Below are 23,172 nucleotides of genomic sequence, written 5' to 3'. Positions count from 1 at the left end.
CCTTTGAGTGTATGGTAGCAAAAGGAGGAGAGCCTGTTGGGGATAGAGGCTGTACGCTGGGCTTTGTGGGGTAGAAGAGTCACATTTGTTGCTGGCTTGAAGCCACTGATTTTCCATATAACCATCCTCCTGTCCTCAGCCATTAGATTGCAAATCCCAAGGTTCTAGAAGCATAGCTTGAAAACCAGCCCCATTGTGGTCACTTAACACATTCCCTGAACTATAAATTACTGGACTAATTTGCAAATGGAAAATTCTGACCCATTTGCAATTTCTAAGGCTGAAGCCCTGGATTCAAGTTCAAGAAGAGCCTTGGGAATTCAGGGGAACAATGAAGCGCTTTCATTCAGTTAGCAGCGCAGGTCAGAGTGACTGTTCTGCTTTGCTTTTCCTGTTCAACATCTGTACTTTGATTTCTTACCCTCTTCATGGAATAGAAAGTATAGACGGTAAGGAAACCGTTGTTCTTTCGGAATAGAAGGCATTTCAGATTAGTTGAATGGGAGATCTCCAGGGTTGGAGGACGGGGCAAGTGGTAGATGGTAACAGCTCAAGTATATAAGAACTAAGACAATGCCACTCTGCACAGAGAAACAGCCACCCCATTTGATTAGTGTGATTTAAAAGTTAGGACCTAAAAGTAACCCCTGCTGAGTACTGGCCTTTGCTTCTTGTCATTAATAAGTGACAACCTGAGTGGGGGAAGGTCCACTGTGGTTGCTGGTGTGTAGTGTGAAGGTCCAACATACTTGTCCTGGTCTGGGCAGTTTTCTCTGCACTTTGGAATTCAAAAACTCTAAAAAGGCTAGTCTGCAGAGTGGGTACACCCCCGAATCTCTAGTTTTTATTCTCTAAACTCAAAAATGTTACTTGCTTTGGCCTGGAGTCTGACAGTAGAGAGATAGGTCTTATCTAATAGTGTAGCGAGGTCTTGTTCCCTGGTCCTTCACTGTTACATGAGTGATCACACCCAGTGATGCTTAGGCTTCTGTCTCTGAAGCTACCACTCAAGGGATTAGGAGGTAAAAGATGAGAGATTGCAGCAAACCAACCAGTGGTCAGATGTGTGACAGAGTCCCCTGCTAAATCCGGTTATTATAACCTGTAACTGATTTAAAATGAGGCTTAATGTCAATTATGTAGCCTTTGCTAATTTTCCCCCACTGTTAGAAATGACTTCTGTACAGTGTTTCTTCATTCAAGGCAACTTATCTTTTTACCTGGGAGGAACTTATTTCCATTAGAATTGGAACACTAGCTGCATATTTTGCATTTAAAATGTTTCATGTGATTAAACGCAGAGAGAAACATTATTACTTCTGTTTCTGAGGAGTGTGCTCTTCCAACTGATTCTTCTTTTGTGCCTGGAACAATGCCTTTAATTTGGAAACAAGTTCAGGAGCTCTTTCTGACTACCAGTCACACCGTTAGCTGAAACTAGCCGCCAACTACTTGTAACTGGGCTTAGCAGAGCAGGCTTGTCTTCTCCCCTCCACCAAACGCTCCTGCGGAGACTGGCTCCTCAGCAGTGTGCAGTGTGACTTGTGTGGTGATAGACCCTCCATGTGAATGACCTCTCTTCTCACCCGTTTTTCCCGCCCTCCTACCCCTTCCTGATGTGATTTGTATATTAATCGGGTTGTCTCTTCTTCCTTTACAGAGCTATTAAGAATGGCAAAGGACTGCATAGCAAGAAGGAAGTGCCTATCCACCGAGTCGCAGACATATCTGGGGTGAGTTGTGTCCCTGAATAGAGCTGTGTGGCTCAGAGGCGCCAAGAGCTTGGCTGCTTACTCACCAAAGGACTTCAGCTTATGTGTTTTCTGTAGCTCATTTGTTTTTAGACACAGAATGTGAATTTTTCCAGGGCTGCTGCTTATCATCTATGGAGATCCTGTTTTATATTCTGAAAAGGCAGAATTCAAACTAGGGCATAAAACCTCCGTCTATCTCTTCACCTGAATTGGTACTGTGTTGCTTTTCCATTTTGTTTTAATGATTAGGAGATATTAGAAGATACTTCTTCCCAGTTGTAGTAAAAAAAAAAAAATTGCCTCCTTTTTAAATCCCTGTTTAATTCCCCAGATGACTGGAAAGTCTTACTGGGAAAAGGTCAAGTGTAGATTTTAGGACAACCTTAAAAATTAGTTGTCATCTCCTTATGGCTTCTTTTCCCTCCGGTTGCTTCGAAATGGGAGGAAGGTGTGTGCTTCCTGTGAGCTAATACACACAGATGACACAGAAGGATGGAAGGCATGAATACTTTTGAGCTCCCAAGGGGCTGTGTCCAAATGACTACTCAGTGAATAGGACTTTACCCTTGCACGTTTAGGATCTCTTGACTGAAGAAGATACCTTTGTTAGTTGAGAGTGTTTATTCATTTATTCAACAAGTATTTGAATACCTGCTGTGTCTGAACTGCTCTGAGCACTTGAGGATGTAACAATGAACAAAACTGATAAAAGTCCTTACCTGCAAGTGGGGAAGGGAAACAGCAGTGTCAGGTAGCAGCAATGAAGAGAAACAGAACTGGGTAAGGGAAGAGTGAATGGCTCAGGTGTGGATTTCATCAGGTGCCCAGGGAAAGTTCGTTGGCTCATCACTTCACCTTCTGCTCTTGGGACACACACCATCCATTTCAACTCCACAGTAACTTAACAGTTAAGGAGGGGATCCAGGTCATGTGTAGGGGGCATCACATCGCCCAGGGGAGATGACAGAGGAGCAGCTAGTAAATCTTAGCTTGCATTCTCAGGGAGCTTGCCTTGGGCACCCAGAAGAAAATACTCCTAGAAACAAGCTTCTAGATCACAGCCTAGCCCACAGCAGTGATGGATTAGAGTGTATTATCTTCTTGTTATGTTGTGTTCCCAAGCCTGGCTGAGACTTTGCTTGTTGTTCCTTGTGATCGTGTATTATAAATGTGTCTGGCCAGCAGTCCCTTGCCTAGGTATAGCAGTACCACGTTCATTTTAAGCATTGGTATTCCGTTGAGCTTTTCTTACTCTGTAACCAGTCACTGCAGACTACAGAGTAAATAGTGTTCCCTGTGTTGAGTAGACTTTTGTTAAAAAGTTGTGCCTCTGCTTAATGAGTGAGGTATGTTGATACACGTTCTTCGTAGCTAAGATTCCTCTGAAGCCCAGAAACCTGGTGGCTAAGGTGTATCTGCTAAGGCTCCTTGTTAACAGGTGTGATTCCTGGCGTGCTGGTATTAGGCCTGTTTTCCCTGTGGCTTACCTTGCTGAGTTATTGTTGGCATATGTAATAATTGCTGCATGTGTCTCTTGTGGCATTCTCAACAATATTTTCCTTAATATTCTTTTGTTGAAGATGTTGGAGTAATCAAAGGGCAATTTTTTGGCTGTTCAACTGCAGGGAGAAAGAAGTTATAAATAATTGTTTTGGAAAACACAATGGTGACTCCTTTATACCCGGGCCAGATGTGCCCATCCAAAAACTTATGTCAGCTCTACACTTCGAGGCTTTCTGGAAGATGAATTAAACCTTGGGGATATTGTTCCCTTTTGGCCTGTGGAGTTCATGTTCTTGCTCAGATTTCCCACTGGCAGTGAGGGAAAGTCCTCGGCAGGTATTTGAGATGGAGGCACATTTGCTTCAGGGCTATGCTTTTGGCACCTGCCAGCGTAGTGTCCTAATGATCTTTATTGCCATCTTTAAATCTCATGTTTATACCTTGTTGTGTTTTGGTGTTTTCTTGTGTTTTCCTTTTTGCAGCAACGGTCTTAATGAAACTTGTCTTCATTTTTTTTCTTCCTATTTTTTCGCTCCCCCCTTCCCAACTAGAGCTCATTTTTATACATATCTTTATTTTCTTTTCTGTATTGATATTGGAGAATTTGTTTGTTCTTACGTTATTTAAAAATACATGTGAGTTATATCTCCCTCAGTTACCGCATAAATAAAAAAAAAGAGAGAAAGCTTGAACAAGTGGGAGAAAGTGAAAAGGCTGTTCCATTTAAATAGATGTCAGAATGACCTTGTCTGCCTCCATCACACATGATTCAGCTCTGAATACAGGCTTTTTTTTTTTTTTTAGTACCCTCTGTAATAGAGGAGTTTTTCTCTCTGTTTCTAACCTCCCCTTCTTTCCGTCACCGTGTTGTGTTAAGTCTGTGTGTGTGTGTTGGGTTCCCTTGTGCCCTTTAAGTGAGATGAATGGCTTTTCAGCTTCCTGAAGCATGTTGGCCACGTTACTGTCCAACCGACAGGTGAGTGCATAGGGTCAGACAGGCAGATAGCTTACAGGTGGATCAAGACAAAACACCCCCAATAAGGGCAATGAAATACACGCGTGTATAATGGTTTTGTAAGAGTTTCTGAATCTTTTTTTTTTCTTTTTTCTTTTTAACTGGGTCTCTTTACCTTTCATTGCTCCCCCTCTTAGTTGCAGGTCATGATAAATGGAAGTGTTTGTTGAGGTGATCAGACATGCAGTATACTGCCAAAATAGCTTAGTATGATCTGATATGTATGCATAATGCCTCTTCTCATCCCAATACACATCCTTGGAATGAAAACAAAAGACATATATAAGCTCATCACATTTTGTCTCCTAAACACACCCAAGAAATGTGCTATACAGAAGATGTTGCGTCATGATTAAATTTGTTCTAGGCTTCATGGTCTCCAGCTTTTAGCATTGAGTTTCTCCCATTGTCCATACCTCTTCTCTTACATTTTCAGAGATGGTTTCATCGTGTAAAAGTCCAGAGAGTATCTTAACAGGCCTTGTATGAAGACTCAGCACGTGTAAGGCCGCTTGGCTGACTTCCTGTGGTGGGAAGGGAGTAATCCCAGCACAGGAGTGGGAAGAAGAGTGTCTGCTTTGGGCAGAGAGACACTGGCCTCTGGGCAATGAAGCCAGGAGGACTTTTCGTATCTGCTCCTTCCTGGGGCTGGACTGGATGCCTGCCTAGTGGCTACTTGACACGTTTTTCAACTTTGTGTTGTGCTCCACCATTAGAGCCTCTTGTACCACTTCCCATATTGTGACCTTGTTATGGCTTTTTGATTTTTGTAAAATGTTGTTAGCTCCCAACTTTTGGGTGGTTCTTTTCTCTGTTGTTTTCTTGTTAATACAGGGGATTCTTGCCATTAATGTCATCGGAGTTATGTATTTTCCACAAGGTACACGCATCTGTGGATACCACCAACTGAGTGAACCCCACCTTTTGGACAGGGGTTTGTTAAACTTGGCTTTTCTGCATCATTTGCATCTGGTTTCAGGGTAACCACTAAGGTAAAAAATATGGCCAGTCTGGTAATTTGGATCCTGAAGAAATTACTAGTTTCCTTTATTTCTCATTTTTCAAGATGAAGGAAGTGTGGTATTTTAAGTCATTGTTGTCCTTTCTGTAATCCTCTGGTTTCCCTCGAGGCCAGGATGTTCCTATGAATTTGAAACCAACTAAGAATTTGACAGACTTGGCACTAGATCTGATTTGATTTGGAGGATGGTTACGTGGTGGTTATTTCACTTCGTAGGTTCGCGTGTTTATTCTTTGAGGGGTTTGTTTTTCCTTGATCCCATCTCCACTCCCTCCCTCACCGGCAGACAAAAGTTGGGATGTGCGTGTCAGTGGAATATAAGGCTGTTTCTTATCTTAGGTTTGTTACTGTTTTTGCTGTAGCCTGCTCTGTAATAAATACCATCTCCTGCAGATACAGAATGTAAAACAGGCAATAAAATGGGGCTGGTGCGTGGCTTACTGTTGTTCTGGTAAATCAGACAAATCAATTACAGTTCTGAGGAGCTCCCCACTCCTCAGGTTGCAGCCAGCACACTACTTCTTCCTGCGCACCGCCCCCCCCCCCCCCCAATCTCCTTTTCCGTTTGTGCGGGACCAGTACTCAGTGAGTCACACTGTCTGTTTCCTCTTCCTCCATTTCCTGCCGTGTCTGTTCTTTTCCTCTCTGGTGTGTGACGAGTCTGGAACTCTGTTGACAGCAGTGCAAGATGACAGAGCCTGGGCCAGCCTCCTGTCCTCTCCAGTTGTACTTCTGCAGGTCCCTGGGATAGAGTTTCCCTTCTCTCAATGTCTCTGCCTCTTCATGATATGGGGTCATGGCAAGTCCTCTGTTCATATGACTGTTGTTTGCTCTCCTTCCTTGCCTTCAGTAAACCCCTGTGTCTTTTTTTTCTGTTAGCTGCTGCTGTGTTCACTTGGACTTTGGTTCCTTGCTCGTGTTACACACGCACTTTCTTATAACCTCCTCTCTCCATGATGATTTCGTTGGACGTGCATAGTATTAATGATAAGAATTTCCTTAAAGCAGGGGCCTGGAATGATCCAAAGACTAGCTCTGGGGGTAGGAGGTAGAGTGTGAAATTTTGGGGTCCCTCTTGCTGTAGTATATCGTGAAATGAACACTTGGGGAATTGACCAATGAGATTCTAACTTGCAAATATAAAGGATCAAAGTGTTCCTTTAAAATAAATAAATCGGATTTTTTTTCCAGCATCTCCTCCTGACCTTTCCCATCAGCTCCTAGTTTTTCAGTGCCTTTTTGTACTTGAATAGCACTGTCCTCTTTCCCTTGGGATATTTAAGCTATCCTCCTTTTGTAAACCACTAGGGTCTCTTTAAAGAAGTACTCTTTCCCTAACTACCCATGGAGTTGGGCATCAGTGGAAGAGGTAAATAATAATATTCTTTTTGGCTAAAGAGAAGTTAAAACTGGTTTGTCCACTAAGAAGGTGAAAGCCGCTCCCATCACCCAGAGACTTTGTTAGTTAGGTCTGTGTTAAATTAGTTTCCCTTTCATGTCTTACTGGCCCACGTTGTTTAGATGGTATTCTTGTATTATTCCAGTCTTTTACAGCTACCTTTCTGTTCTGTCTCATCACTGTACCTTAATGGCACCATTGCTCATTTCTTGTTTGTTTTTGTTTCAATAGCCCTTCCCACTTTTACTCTCCCTTAGCCTCAAATTTCGTTCTGATGTCCCTTTTATACCAACCACACAAGGCCAAGGCCTATGGTTCTGCCCCGTGGGCTTCTGTGACCTGGAGGGTTGCTCAGCACTAGAGCTCTATTCACACCGTAGCCATGGCCCCACAGCTGGGCTCTGCATTTGCCACCCTGGGGAAATCCCATAGATACCCTCCCTGTCTGCTGAACTTGTTCTCTAGAGCAAGCATGATACACTCCGTAAATATGATGGCCCCTTGTGGGGAAGCCATGATTAGTCCTGGCGGTGGGTTCCCACAATTGTTTTCTCGCATCTCTCCTGTATATTTGGAAGCTCGAGTTGTTGCCAGTTTAGGGGAAGGCACCACTCCTCTGTCCCCTTCTTCCCCTATTCCCATTCAAGGTTCTTGAACTTCAAGTGGACTGCAGTATGCTACTCACTGACTTGGATTCTCACAGCACAGAAACCTGTACCGCAGCCTCCACAGCACAAGGTACCTATGATGCCAGAGTGGCAGCTACTCTGGAAGTGTCTCAGCTACTAAGGAAGCGAAGGGTCTTTTCTTTACTCTTCACCTTTTTCCTCTCCTCCCCTCCAGAGATGGATGTTGTTAAGGTGACCTTGATTGTGTCAGGGTAGTTGGCTTCAGCTAGCTGCTCTCCCTAACAGTTGAGGGCATCGCTTCATTGTCTTTTGTCCATTGTCCCTTTCAGCCATAGTCCTGTGTGGCCACTTCAGGTTTTTTGAAGCTCTCTATTCAAACTCCCCAGAACTGCAGGGGTGTCCCCTTCTCCTTCTAATGAAATTCGAAAGCAGTGGGCATCGGAGAGAAGCCTTTCTCAAATTGAACAAGTTTCTCAATAAAAACCTGGAAAGAAATGCTGGAATTGTTTCAAGACTGTATTTCAGCATTTAGCAGTTTGTGATGTTATGTTTAAGGCACCTCCTTTGACCAATTTAATCCACCTCTCACTGAGTTCTGTTCCTTTTATGTGTGCATCCATGGTTTTGTTAGTGGCGATAAGTTTTTTTTGTTTTTTGTTTGTTTGTTTGTTTTGCACCATAGGGCACTAAATTTAGGACGTAGTATCTCACCTCCTTTAGTTGAGAGTGTCAGGAGAGATTGTTAAAGACTTTGGGACAGGCACAACGATTACTCAGTATTCTTTCACTGGAATGCTGAGTTCTGCCTGGTAATTCCTTTGGGGTTATCTGATTCTGTCAGGTCTGCTCCTTTGTAGCTGGGCTGTTTTGTACCTCTGCAGAGAGAGAATGTAACTTGTGAAGGCCTGATGTAATGCAAATGATTTCATTCTTGTACAGATGTGGTCCTGTACATATGACACAATTGATTTCTACCCTGTAAGAGAAATGGTTTCAAATGTTACATTTTCACCCTGTGGTCTTTCACTCTGCAGTTTTGAGTCTTTAGAAAATTAATCTCGACATCCTAGTTGTGTATGTTTATCCAGTCCTCAGATTCTCTTTTGAGTAAGTTGTAATGTCTTATTGGTTCCCTCATTAATTAGTGGGTAAAAATAAAATACTTGATGTTTTCATTGTATATTTGTATTAAAGTCATGATTTTCCCTTTTTGAAAATTATTCTTTCAAGAGGGGAAGCAGTTGTAGAAACGAGAGAAATAAAAAAAAACAATTTATAAATTGGGCATTAAGAGATCAGTTATGTGCTTTGAAAAGTCTTTGTTTTATTACCTGCTGTATACCTAGAAATGTGAAGTGTCCTTTGGTTGTGAAAGTAATTTGTTTAAAAAAGTTCTAAAGTGAATGTCTCTTTCATCTACAGAATGCCTGGTTCCATGCCTGTACCTTACTTGGCCTACCATTTTGTTCACCAGTAGGCTTTTCTTATAGAAATTTCAGGCACCATAGCCAATTGAGGTGTAGAGATTGGACATTGAAGACAGGGCACAGTTTGACATTTGCTGAGTGTGTCCCAGCTGTGCAATTCAACACCTCTGAAGAAATGTTTGATCAAGTGACTTGCCCAGAGGTGGAACACTGTCAAAGACAGTCATTCTTTATTTGTTGCTTCTGAGAGTAAAGTTTTCTTCTTTCCAAAATAATCACACTTGATATGTCACTGCACTGAATTCTGTTTTCAGGAAGTTTTCTGCCACAGATTTTTCTAGTTCCCGTCTGATTCCTTATTTAACTTATGACTTAACACATAGGAATGCATGCAACTGAGCCTCTTAGAAACAGGGTCCTAGCCTTCAATCAAGTGTCCTGAGCTATAATAATGACTTTTTACTTTCTTCCTTTGTTCAACAGAAGGAGAAAGGGAATTGAGGAAGTTCAGGAGCACTTTTTTCCAAACAAAATGACTTCTCTTTCCAAAGGGAGTGGCCTGGAGCCTAGATTTGGCTCTCACTGGTTCATGCTCTCGAGTTTTCCCATTCTCTGGGTGCATGTGGATCTTGTTCTTTGATTCTATTTCATGGATCCAAAGTGGTTAAATGAGCCCATTACAGGCTCGGCTAAATGAATGTTCGCGTATTTTGAAGGCAGTTGATAGAATTTTTGCTTCCCAGGTTCAGGTGTATGGTTGGGTTGTCTCCTCTGTCCCCATGGCTGCTGAGTGATGTGATAGATCCTGAAATGTTTCTGCCCAGCCAGCCCTGGCTTCACTCTCCACTTCACCATCATAACACTACTTAGCCCTAGATTGAACTCATTTTGCCCTGTGGCTGTTGCTTATATAAACATCTCAAAGTAAGTCATTTTTACTAACATAGACATTGTGCTTACTCGTATTTTAAGGCTTTATTTAGCACGCTTCTAACATATTCCCTAGAGAATATGTTGTACAGAATTTTGGACACTCTTTGCAGTGTTGACGTCCGGATAAATATCCTTGAATCAGGGCTCAGGGTCGGCTTGAAATTACCTAGTAATTTTGTGCCTCAGTTCTTTAGAAAATGGTGTTTTCAGGAAGAAATGATAAAAATTCCTAATACGGTATCAGCTCTGGGAGGTGTCTGAGAATATAAGCTATTACCAAGGTTCTGAATTTGTCGTTCTGTTGATAATACATTACTGCAGCATGTCCAGATACTTTACCCACTGTAGAGACCGTTTTTTTCTTTTACGTCATATGCAGTCTATCCCTGTTTCAGTTTCTCCATTCAGACTGACTTTGTTATTAATTGGCGTTTCTTGAACAGCATTTCTTCTTCTGGGAGTGCTGTCTCTTCTCTTCTCCTGACCATGCCTTTCTCCTCCTCCACGGCATCTCTTTTCTCCCAGGCAGTTTCCCCTTTTTATCCTCACTGCCTTCTGATCATGCCTTTCTTTAGCATTTCCATAATCACTCATTACCATGATATTGTGTTTGTTGGTGTATCGATTGTTAACTATTCTCAACCTGACGCGTGCAGTGGTTTTCCTCACTCGTTTCTAAACTCCTAAGAAGGGAGATCTTTTTTGCATCTCTTCACAGAGCCTAGTTTAGATTTGATTTGCCAAGCAGTGACCTAAGGCAGTATGATACTGTTTTGGGAAAAATATGTGACCCTGGCTACTGGGTATAAGGTTAACTGTGGTGGTTAGTACCTAGACAGGCTAGTAGCAAGAGTACAGATTTATTAGAATATAGTGACGCTATGGAGTCACGAGCAGTAGCATGGGTCCAGTATCTGATCGCCCAAGCTCAAATCCTGGCTCTGTTCTTATTACTTTGCCACCTTGAGGAAGTTATTTAACCCCTCCATGCTGTGGTTTTTCCACTGTAAAGTGAATAATGCCCTTACCTCAGTAGGTCACCGTGTGATTGAATGTGTTAACCCGTGCAAAGTACTTACAGCAGTTGACGCAATGAGAGCTCAGCAGAGGGCAGTGGTTCACATGGTGGTGGTGATTATTATTAAATTGTTGAGCATGCTGTTGAGCCTATAGCAAGTCCTCTATAGAAGATAACTACCGTCATCATCATCATCAGTTGTATTCTAAACCCTTATCCAGTTCAAGTCCCAGATCATAGCCCTCCCTCTTCTGAGTTCTTTTACCGCCTCTTTATCTTTTGAGACATTTAACATATGCCATCTGGCCTGTTTTTTAAGTGCATTTGTCATGTTGAGTCAGTGAATGAGTGATCAAACAATAAGTATTATATTGAGTGCTTCTTATGTGTCAGACACAATGCTGGGTGTTGAGGACATAACATTGAACAAGACAGTTACAGTCCTTATAAGATGTACATGATTCTTTCTATAATTACAGTTGTGCTAGTAGTGAGTATGTGTGCTCAGGGCCATAGCTTATTCAGTGTGGTCAGAAAAAATCTTTTAAGTGATTTAAAAATGAGGCCTTTTAAGTGATTTAAAAATGGGGTGTCTGGGTGGCTCAGTCAGTTGAGCATCTGACTCTTGGTTTGGCTCAGGTCATGATCTCATGGGATTGAGCCCCACATTGGACTCTGCACCCCGAACGTGGAGCCTGCTTGGGATTCTCTCTCCATCTCCCTCTCCCTCTCTCTCTCTCTCTCTCTCTCTGCCCCTCCCCCCTCTCAAAATTAATAAATAAACTCTAAAAATGAATGAGGCCTAAAGAAGGAGTTTTTCAAAGATCTTGTTCAGAGCTAAAGAATGAAGAAACTATGTACGGGAAGGTCCTGAGCTAGGAAGTTGCTTGGGTTCAAAAGGCAAGGCCATTATTGCTGAAATGTGAGGATTAAGGTGACAAATGATTGAAACATTTACAGTTTATGATCCTTGAGGAAAAATTTTGAAATTTCTCTGAAGAATCACGAGAAATCATTGACAATGGAGTGGAGTAATTAGGTCAGCATTTTATAATTATATACCTTCCCCTCCCCCACCCCACTGCCCTCACCTTAGCTGCTCTGTGGAGATAGACTTGAACCAAGAGTGGTGTTAGGATGCTGGTTACCAGGGGTAAACAACTGGGTGTCACAAGACAGTGGTTGAGGAGAGAGAAAATTTGAGATCCAGTTTGGCAGTAGAACTGGTAGAACTTGACCATTGCTTGCATCAGGGCAGTGAAACTGGGTGTCATGTGTGAGCACCCTAAATGCTCTGAGTACAAATAACTGGTGATCGGTGGTGCTGCTTTCCCATGTGGTAAACACTGATGGTGCAGATTTGGGGGGAAAATTAAGAATTTCTGGACATGTTAAAGTTGCGGTACCCATGAGCCATTCACATGGTCCAGATCCCCGAAAATTGGCCTGCGCTTCATGCATGAACTTAAAACTGTTGGGGATACACACACACACACACACACACACACACACACACACACACACACAAAATTCCCAGAGAATATTAAGAGAAGAGTCCCTAGGCCAAGCCCCTTGTTTCCAAAATTTAAAGATCATACATGGTGGGGGGAGGCGGGGGGCATTACCTGCCAGAGAAACTTGAAAAGGTGGTTCCTGAGCTGTCAGAGGAAACTCCTAGAAACTGAGAGGAGAGAGCCTTACAACACAAGACTTGATTGTGCTGCTTCAAGGTCGAGAAAGATGAAGGTTGAGAACTGTCCAGTGGATTTAATAACACCAGTTACTGGTGATTTTAGAGCAGTTTCCATGAAATGAATGGGCATAGGGAATAAGAGCTGATGTCCTCTTAACTGGACTATCCCCAGGAACAAGGTCTTACAGCTCTATGCTTTCACTTTTAGGAGTTTCCTAGGAATAGTAAATAGATAAATGTGTATAATGATGGTGTCTGTGTAGCTTTCAATCAGTGAGAAACGCAAAGCATTCATAATTACATATGCTCTCATAGAGAAAGACAGGACAGTGATGTGAGGTCCTCCAAGTTTCTTCGGGTATCTTGATCAAAACTCTTTGAATTCTCTGCCATCACCCATGCGTTCTGGGGTACATCGTTTCCATTGGTAGGTTAGATCCTCAGAGTCTTACTTCTAGAATCCTGATACAACATCCACATGTGATTACGTCATACCAGGATTGCATAGTCACTAGGTTAGGCAGGGTTAAATCTGTAATTTTCTTTGGGAAGTATTAGAATTCTTCAGTACACTCAAAACACTACATTTCTTTTTTTTTTTTTTTAATTTTTTTTCCTTAATGTTTATTTATTTGTAAGAGAGACAGAGAGACAGAGCATGAGTGGGGGAGAGGCAGAGAGAGAGGAAGACACAGAATCCGAAGTAGGCTCCAGGATCCGAGCTTTCAGCACACAGCCTGATGCAGGGCTTGAACTCACGAACCGCAAGATCATGGCCTGAGCCGAAGTTGGATGCTTAACCGATTAAGCAACCCAGGTGCCCCAAAACACTATGTTTCTAACTACCCTTTTCTAAAAGAGTAGTTTCATTATGACTTAAGCCTTTTATCACTTGAGAAAAATGTTGAATTTGGCTCAAAAACTGGAGAGACAGTTATCTGATCTGATTCAGCTCTGCCCAGATAAACTCACAATCAGCACTGAACGTTAATTTATTTTCTTTTGAAAACAAAAACTTACACATTTTTATACCACAAATTATGTGTCAAAATTTTTGGCTTTAAATGCAGCAAATATATTGGGGTGCCTGGGTGGCTCACTCGGTTAAGTGTCTGACTTCGGCTCAGGTCATGATCTCGCAGTTTGTGAGTTTGAACCCTGCGTCAGGCTCTGTGCTGACCGCTCAGAGCCTGGAACCTGCTTCAGATTCTGTGTCTCCCTGTCTCTCTGCCACTCCCCTGCTCACGCTCTGTCTCTCTCTGTCTCTCAATAATAAATAAACGTTAAAAAAAAAATTAAATGCAGCAAATATAAATAAGCCAAAAGAAGAAAATGACCTGTACCACTACTCTAAAAATTGAAAATTTTCAATAAAAATACATCTATTTACCAAAATGTGGGTTTATGTTAAAATTTCTTTGTTTTATTGGTTTTTTTTTTAAATTTTTTAAAATGTGTATTTACTTTTGAGAGAGAATGTGTGTGCAAGCAGGGGAAGGTCAGAGAGAGAGGGGGAGACACAGAATCCGAAGCAGACCCCAGGCTCTCAGTTGTCTGCACAGAGTCCTAAGCAGGGCTTGAACTCACCAACCATGAGATCATGACCTGAGCTGAAGTTCTATGCTTAACCAACTGAGCCACCCAGGGGCCCCTAAAATTTTTTTTTCTGCCCACTTTGCCCCTTTTTTAAATGATGTAAGCTATTTTTAGGAGAGAAACTTTAGTGCCTTGAACAGTGCCTGGCACATAGTAGGTGCTTAATTACTTTTTCCAGTAAATTATATTTTTCCAAATGAATGTCTTTTTGAACATATTTTTAATTAATTAATTTATTTATTTTGGGGAGAGTGCTAGCAAGGAAGGGTCAGAGAGAGGAGGGTGGAGGATCTGAAGCAGGCTCTACACTGACAGAAGTGAGCCCAGAGTGGGACTCGAGCTCATGAACTGCAGATCATGACCTGAGCCGAAGTAGGACATTTGACTGACTGAGCCACCCAGGTGCCCCTTGAACCATGCTTATAATGTCTACCTGGTGTTATGTCTTCTTGATACACTATAATTTATTTAATCAGCTTAAGATTCTTGGATATTTAGTTTATTTGGATTGTTTTTTCCTTTCATAAACATTTGATTCCTTTAACTAATTTATAGTCTGTAATTATTTTCTTAGAACAATCCCATCAATTAGAAACTTAAGCAAAAGGAGAGCGTATAGTTTTTTTTAAACATCAGCATCTGTAAATCTTTTTTGAGTAAAATGATAGGTTTTTGGTTTGATACATTCTTCTTCAAAACACTGATCACCTGTCTTAATTATTAATAAATGTTTACTAGGGCACCTGAATGCACAGTCAGTTGAGTGTCTAACTCTTGATTTCGGCTCAGGTGATGATGTCACGGTTTTTGAGATCAAGGCCCGCTTCAGGCTCTGCACAGAGCGCTGGGCCTCCTTGGGATTCTCTCTCTCCCTTTCTCTGCCTCTCTCACTCAGAATAAACAAACATTTCAAAAAATAATAAACTTTTACAAACAACTAATAAACAAATTAGTTGCCATTTCTCTCTGTGTCTCAAAAACTAGAACTTTCTCTTCCACATTTAAAAATTATCTATTTTTGTTAACTCTTTTAAAATGTGGGTTTCAAGAAAACAAATTAGACCTAATAAAAAAAACTTTAAGATTCACTGGATCTAAATTGGTATGTCTCCAGGCAGAAATGTTCAATTTTAGTCCTCTAATTTTTTATAATATTTCTTTTGATTTTAAATTTTATGTCACAGGTTGCTGATTTTTTTCTTTCCCCTATTTTTTTCTGAAGTTCTTATCTCAGGTGGGGTAGAGTTTAGCATGCCATTAATTTCCTTACCCCTGAGTTCTTGATTTGCCCATGAAATGAAACCTGTGCTTCATTAGACTGTCTTTTAAATTCTTTACTCTGCACATAGTATTTTAATTATCACTCAAGCCATTTTCTGCTTCTGTAATAAATTCTTACCTCTTGCCTATAGAGACTTTGGAAGTGACAAAAATTGATCTGAAACTTTTAAAGAGAAATACATTTCAAACCTGTTAGTCATTTTTTTTTCAATGTTTATTCTTTGTGACAGAGAGAGACCACGTGTGAGCGAGGGAGGGGCGGAGGGAGAGGGAGACACAGAATCTGAAGCAGGCTCCAGGCTGTCAGCAAAGAGCCCGATGCAGGGCTCCAACTCACAGACTATATAAGATCATGAGCTGAGCCAAAGTCGGACACTTAACCGATTGAGCCACCCAGATGCCCCTGTTAGTTTTGTTTTTAGTCGTGGTCTTATAATTGACATCCAGAACAGTAGACTGGTTGGTGTGCTTTGTTCTAGATTCTCATTGTCACTAACCATGTGTAAGCTGTGTTTTTAGATCAGTTGCATGTCCTTTTTCCAAAAATGTTCAGGATGTCTACTGTGGTTTTCCTATAAAAAGAGTCATCACTTCATTCTTAGAAAAGTAACAGCACAGTGTTTTTTTAATGTAAATGGTCTTTTTCTGTTATCATTGGTTGTGCTTATTTTTACCAGTTTAAAATAGAAATGGCACCTTTATATTTTTAAATCAATTTAATACTTTATTTATTACAAATTAGATGTCTACAATTCGGATAAATAACATGTTTTTTTGAGAAATATTTAACCTGAAAATAATTGGAAGATAAGTCTTCCAGTGTGTTAAGCTCCTCTAGATACCTTATTACTATGCTGATGGATAATGAAAGGAATTTATCTGTTGACTCAGAGTACTTATGAAGAAAATAGTGTTTCAAAAGCAATACTATATTTACTTACCTGACCTCAGAGAGTGAAGACATTTTTATGAAATACAATTTTTATTATTATTATTATTTTAATAGAAAGGAAGTAAACCAAGAAAGAGGAAGTTGTGGATCTAGAAAATACAACCCAGGATAGGATGTGAAGGGAATTTCCAGGCCCTTCACCTCTTGGTGAAGAGAAGACCCAGGCCATCCATTGTGCCGCAGGCCCCACAGGCCACCTTGCAGAAGTCAGCAGGAGGAAGGAGGGGAGCATTCTGGGGGGGGGGAGGGGGGGCTGTAATGTAAAAAAGTCTTAATGAACACTGAATATCGATTTAAGAAAAATCGTAATAATTTGTTGGGAAGTTAGAATATGGAGAAGTGGGAAAAGGGGTTGTTCGGGATGGGGGAAAGAAGGTTTAGAAACTTTTCTGGACCTCACAAATTCCAAATCATAAGTTTGAGATAGTTCTGTGGACCGGCAGACTTGAGGAAGTACGTTCCTTGGCACGCCGCCTCCATGGGCTCCACACCTCATCCAAGTTAGAGAAAGTGGATTGAAGGTCAGATAAAAGCAACCTTGGGTTGTTGATAGTTTATTCTAATTAGGTAAATAGTTACTTCTCCCACCATCTGCTCTTTCTATGCTAAACTTAAAGTCCATAAAAGAAAAAAGTCCTGTAGAATAAGCCAAGGGCGTTATATTTTCTATTGATGATAAAAATGCAGATTTTTCCACTAAAAGGCAATGACTTCATTTCTAAAGGTTAAATTGAATGGTTATCATAGTATAATTTTAGCTGGTTAAATTTGGGAAATTGAAAGTCATTCAATAAAAGAATACTCTCTGAGCCAGTATAGAATTCTCATTTGATAGAGAATTGGATATTATTTTATTCACAGTAAGCCATATCACATGATTTTATTTCAAGGTAGGAAAAATATGTCAATGGAGATATGTACTTAGTAGTACTTTATTTGAACAAAACATTTCCTCTGTATAGCCAATTGAGGATGACCTCAGGCTTTCCTTTAGCCATTACCCAAGAATTAATACTTTCTTATGCTGCTTTTGTGAGACCGATAAGACTTTTTTTTCCTTCCTGTAACCCCATGATTTGTCTCATCTAAACTATTTTCTGCTTGAATTTTTAAAAGTACTTTAATTCATTGAATAGTTAGATAAAGTAGTTTATCTGAAGCATAACAAGTGTTTCATTTTGAACTGGTTACCCTGAGCTACTTACAAATTCGTTGACTAGGGAAAAAAGTTTTCTTAAGTTAAAAATTAAAATATTTCATGGTCTAGGCCAATTTTTTCACTTTTAAAATTTGGGTATAATTTATATACCTAAAATGTATCATTTGTAGTATCTAATTCTATGAGTTTTGATAAACATGTACATTTTGAGAACCAATGAATACGTGTAATCATCACCATAGTCAAGACAATGGAACTGTTGCATCATCCCAGAAAAATCTTCTGGCCCCTGGGAGTCAACCTGTAGCCCTTCCCCTAGTCCCTGGTGGCCACTGATCTACTTTCTGTCCTTACAGCTTAACTTCGTGACGTGTCACATAAAGGGAATCATGCGTTTGAGATCCGTCCATGTTGTTGCCTACATCCTTGTTACTGCAGAGTAGCATTCCGTTGTGTGAGTGGGCTGCAGCTGGTTTCTCCATCCCCTGTTGAGGGAGCTTAAAAGCTATTTCCGGTTTGAGGTGATTACGGATGAAGTCCAGACAATATTCTGGGGCTCCCTAATCTATTTCTGTAATGCGACTCGACTTTTTTCTTAGTTAGGCTGCCATGATTGTCCATCAGAATGCTGCTTTGCCCATTTTTCTTCTAAGCACAGGCAGTGTCTTCTCATCACCAAGCACATCACCAAGAGCTGCTTTCTTTTATCAGTATTGGACCTTTGGGGGAAAAAAAATAGGTGGTAGACAAGACCAAGCAAATAGAAATATTTATGGGCACCTGTCCTTTGCAGGGTTCCTGAGGGCAACAGGCACATCCTTAAAGTTTCAAGTCTGATTGCAGAGAACTATCTTTTCCTCCATATTTGGGACATGAAGCCACACTTGCGCTGACATGTTCTGCGGCTTTTGTACAGTTTGAGAAGTTCCTTCTGCCCTTTGATCTGTCCTTGGTTTGCAAGTTTGGAAGCTTTGCTTAGCCGGGTCGTCCTAACGTAATAATTGGTAGAGGGGTAAAGTCAGGGAGGAAAACGGAAGGTTGTGTTCTCTGTTGAGGGTGCCACCCATTGGAGCGCCAGCCTCCTGAGCTCAAAGCTGTCTTCCAGCTCAGTGCTCCTGCAGTTGTCCTCTTGCTTCATGCTCCCAGGAGTGGAGCCCAGAGCACAAGACATTGTTTCTCCTGCGCTCTGCCATGTTGGAGGCCTGAGTGAGGTTTAGTGCCAAGGAGGTAAATAGTGTGAGAAACTATAAACTACAGACAGCACTTAATGAAAGATTATTGATGGCCTGGCTCTAGCGCCTTTTTTTTTCTTGTTTCCTTATAATTTTGTGTTGTAGTCAAAGTGTTTTTCTCTAGGTTCTCTGCTATGTTCACTTCATTCCTGTTAAACTTGCACCTCACTGATGTTTCTGCCCCCGGTTCCCTCATACACACCTCACCAAGAAACATCAATAACCAACCAGGGAAGGTTGGTTGCAAATTTTTAAGTGCTTTGTTGTAATGTTGGAGCTGGATGGCATTCCCAAGTATCTCCCCCGGGGCCCCATTTTTATCTAGAGATTATCGCTCTGTACGCACAGCTGCTTCCTCACGGAGAACCATAGCCTCATTCTGTGAATTGAAACGTCAACTGGGGCCATAGAGCCCAGGTTGTGAGAAAGAGGAAGAGTGTGGAGTGATGGGTGACTTTCTTGCCCTTCTAGTAGGGGATGTACTACTTTTTTGTCTTCCACACAGCTGCAGGAAAAATCCTCCTGGTGTGAGGAGCCCTGAAAAGTTCTGTAACTATGGCGATGAGTTGTCACAATATGCTTTAAAACGTGAGTGTTTGGGTCCTGTCCTTAGCTATTCTGATCTCCCCGTTCTTTTTTCCCCTCCGTATCTGTTACCTGTTCTTTTGTATACACAGATTCTGCCACTTCAGTATTATGATTGGTTGCACCCAAACAGCATTGTGCTCTGGGGCCCTTTAGCCTCGGGTCAGGGCCCGCAGGGTCCTCCTTTGCTGGAGGGGGCGAAAGCCAGGCAGCTTCGGTCAGGTTGGTGGGCTTCTTTCAAATTGAGTTGCTCAGCCGCTAGTGGAGCACCCCCTCGGTACCCTAATAAGCTCTACACGTGTTTGTTTTTAGTTCTTTTTGCTGTGATGTTAATGTAAGAGCGACTGCGATGATGAAAACCAATTAGCAGTTCCCTTTTGAGACCTGCTCACGATAATCCTGATTAATGGTTAACTAATAGGTTTACTCTGATTCCCATTTCCCTGCACTGTTTTGTGTGTTGGGATGTTTGCTTCTCGCCAGTAACTGTTACTGTTAATGCCTACTCTGTGGATATTTTCAGTGGAAAAATCCTAGAATTCACTTTGCTAAACTTCTAGTACAATCTGACAGCCTCAAGCCTGTTCCAGAATTCACAGAACTTTGATCTATGTAAATTGTGCTCTTCTAGGATGCAGAGGCCACGGGTGCCTGAGTAGTGTACCGTGGAGCTGTCCTATGCCTGCCATGCCTCTGCCTTGCCCCTGCCCTCTTCTGCCCCCAGCCTGCCCGCTCTCCCAAACTTGATAATTCATTGTACTAAATGATCTTAAATGTGTTTGCTTACACAGCGCAGGTACTTTGTAGAGACCAGTTGCAGTCTAACTGCTGAAGGGAGTTTCTTACAGGCATTGACATATGTGCCTGCATTTGGAAGAGGTTTAGCCTAACGAGCCGGAAGTGAGGACAGCCTAGGAGTATATAATGATGGTGTCTTTATAACCTTTCCCTCTCCCTCAGGGTCATCCTGCCTTTCTTTGGGGTCATTCCAAACCCCATTCCTATAAGTTGGAGGTATAGATATCAACATCCTTTGAAATGAAGTCACCCCAGGCACATTTGTTGCATCATTACTTTCTCAATTTCAAGGTTTATTGAGGAGGCAGAAACATTCCTTAAAGAGATGCCATCCACGATAGCAAGTTAAATGTAGCTAATGCAACCTAACATTAGCTTTTCTAGGATTACAGGAAAATGCTTATGTATGTTTTGTTTTGGAGCACAGGTAATGTGGAAACTAGCAGTGCAACAAAAAAAGACTCACCTGCTCAGAAGTACAGTTGCTTCTTGATTATTTACACCAGTGGAGGGGAATATTGGTACAGAAAACTATAGCTAATTTATCTGCTTGGATTCTCAAAGCCTTGAGCCAGTGTCAGGCCAGGTAACTATGGCAAGTAGATTCCCAGGCCTCATGTACATGAGTCACAACATGGAAAACCTGAGGATGAGAGTCTCTGCAACCAGACTTCAAAACAGAAGTATTTAATACCGAATATTCTTACCTCGAAACGAGCCTTCTGTGCCAGAAGTCTGAACGTTGTTATCTCTTTAAATCTGAGGCCTATAATTTTTAAATTTAAAAATACATTTTGGAGTACAATGTTATAAAGAAACCTTTGGTTTCACTAAATCTCACTAGGTCCTCCTTCAGGATTATTGGAGACTATCAAATGTCATGTTAATGGTGTCATTTGAACTTTCTCACTTTACTGTCCTTAAGGTCCACCTGGCATCTTCAACTCCTCAGTGGGACCTAAACTGCTCTTTATTTTACTGTTCCTCATAATCTAGTTTCTCTTACTTACCTAGTGTTGAAACCTTAGAAAGGAGTGTGAAAGACTGGAAAGCACATGGCTATACGTACTTGCACGGGCTCTTTGGAAAGCCAGAGTTTAGCCACGTTCAGTCAATTTTATGGTGATAACAGTCAGAACTTCTAAAATAAATAAATCCCATAGCTAAATTAGCAGGGAATGGTTTATGGCTACATCACCTGAGGGAACTTGTCAATCTGACTTACCAGTCTTTTCATTTGAGCCACTGAAACAAATTTTCAGGTTTTTAAGAATTTTTGTATTGAAAAGGAACATGCCAAGCAAAGGAAGCAGTCGAGATGACAAGGAAAGACAGACACCATTGTCTGCCTGGGATGGGGATTTGAAAGAGCTGACATCCTCCGGTGCTTACATTCAGTTTAATTGACTTTATAAGAATTTTTTATTCTTAAAAATTTATGAACTTGAATAAAATTTCCATCTTTTCCCTTAACGGGTGGTTCATAGGCATATCATCTTCAAGCCTTTGGAACACTTGCCTCAAGAGGATAAGGGAGCTCCGTGTCTTGTCTTGCAGTTTGGCCTCTGGAAGTAAATACAGACAGTTGTGGTAGGCTTTTAAAATTTGTTTTCATGCCTTCAGTTGTCGTCTTTGGCTTTCACTTCTAATCTTTGTCATAATCAGTGGCATGTCACATTCTCTTTGCCATCTTCCCATATGTTGCCTCTGGATTAGGACTTAAATTGTAGATTGAAACTTAGGAGGAGTCAGGAACATGTATTTTGTTTTATTACATGGCTGATAGTCAGGTACCTTTTGTTTCTCCTTGGTTCCCAGTCTGAGAAATTCTCTCTCTTGATAAAGTAGGTAATCCTCTAGCAAAATAGGGTGAGAGTCTGCTCCAACTTTCTTTTTGTATTAATATCTGTGTGTGTGTGTGTGTGTGTGTGTGTGTGTGTGTGTGTGTGTGTTGCTGTTAGTCCTATAAGCACCTTTCTTTCCCTCCAGATAAATACATCCATAAGACAATGAGCAAAAGTCTGTTTCTGAAAAATATAGATGACTGCAGTTATGAGGGGAAAGGCCCTCTCTTCAGAGACATTAAGTTGCCTCGTGATTTGCGATAATCAATTTGATAATTGTTGTTGACTTACTGGCTCAGCTCATGAATAATGTCCCAGATTTAGACTAGTGTGGCAAAAGGATTTTAATCAGGTAGTGCTTTCTTTCTCATGGAGCATTTGTCTTGCTTGACTGTTCTGGACTTCCGCCAACTGCCAGAAAGGCATTGTCCCGCTGTATATGTATAGTAGAATATGTGTTGCTAAAGTGTTCACTGGGGGAGTTCCCAGCCCACTAAAGCTCATTGTTACCTTACCTTTTACCAGTGTGCCATTAGAGACACCGAGAATGATGACTGTCTCTCCTTTTCTCTGAGAATCTGTTTGAAGGGAAGGATGAATCTCATTACTATAAATATTGTTTTCATCGCAGCCTACCTCACTGCTTCTGAATGAGAGGAGCCCCCTTTGGCTGCTGTGAAAGCTCTCAAATACTTGATGGCTTGTTAAATTTTCATTATCTAATGTGCATTAATTTAGATACAATAGCTCTGTTGCTAGGAGCAGAGTTAGAAAGGAAGAGCTTGGCGAGTGCAGACTGCTTGTGTCGCAGGAGTCAGGAAAGTGTGCAGAGCTTGCTGTCCTCAGAAGGAGTTGCCAGTTCTGCTGGCTGGGCTGAAAACCTTAGAAATTCTGACATCCGCGGACTATTCCCCCAGCACATGCAGTGTGATGTTTTGATTCTTGCTTACTCTATCATTTGTCTAATTAGCTTGAGAGAGAATGAAAACTGAGTTCTGTAGCTGATAGCTCTGAGGTTCAAAATGTCCGTGATTTGGTTACTCTTGACTACTCTTGACGGTAGAGTGCGTGCACTTTGTGTTTTGTGTGTGAAAAAAGTTTTAAAGTGCTATGCAGTTTTGTGTGTTTTTCTTGTTTCTATAATTATTCATGCTGACTTGATGTGATATAGGTCCCCATGAACATGTCCTACTGTTAGAGATTTCCCAGGCTGGGAACAGGAACAGTGTGCCCAGGTCCCAGCTCACCCCTGAAAAGCTTGTAGAATAAGGCTTGCTGTACAGGCACCCAAAGAAGGCTGCACTCTTCACGTTCAAAAACAGTGAGCTCTGAA

General features: G+C 41.4%; 1 protein-coding gene across 2 annotated transcripts in view; it reads left to right on the top strand.

Annotated features, from left to right (window-relative positions):
• The window catches only part of SND1 (staphylococcal nuclease and tudor domain containing 1), a 420,776-nt gene that overhangs the window by 246,317 nt on the left and 151,287 nt on the right, over positions 1 to 23,172 (top strand). For both annotated transcript variants that reach the window (XM_027075404.2, XM_053218125.1), the window contains one exon: positions 1,661 to 1,733. In XM_027075404.2, coding sequence (XP_026931205.2) covers positions 1,661 to 1,733 — 73 coding nt within the window. The remainder of the gene's footprint in view (positions 1 to 1,660; positions 1,734 to 23,172) is intronic.

Source organism: Acinonyx jubatus, chromosome A2, assembly GCF_027475565.1.
Source record: "Acinonyx jubatus isolate Ajub_Pintada_27869175 chromosome A2, VMU_Ajub_asm_v1.0, whole genome shotgun sequence".
NCBI lineage: Eukaryota > Metazoa > Chordata > Mammalia > Carnivora > Felidae > Acinonyx > Acinonyx jubatus.
Note: the sequence above shows the minus strand (reverse complement) of the source record. Positions and strands in the feature narration are given on the sequence as shown.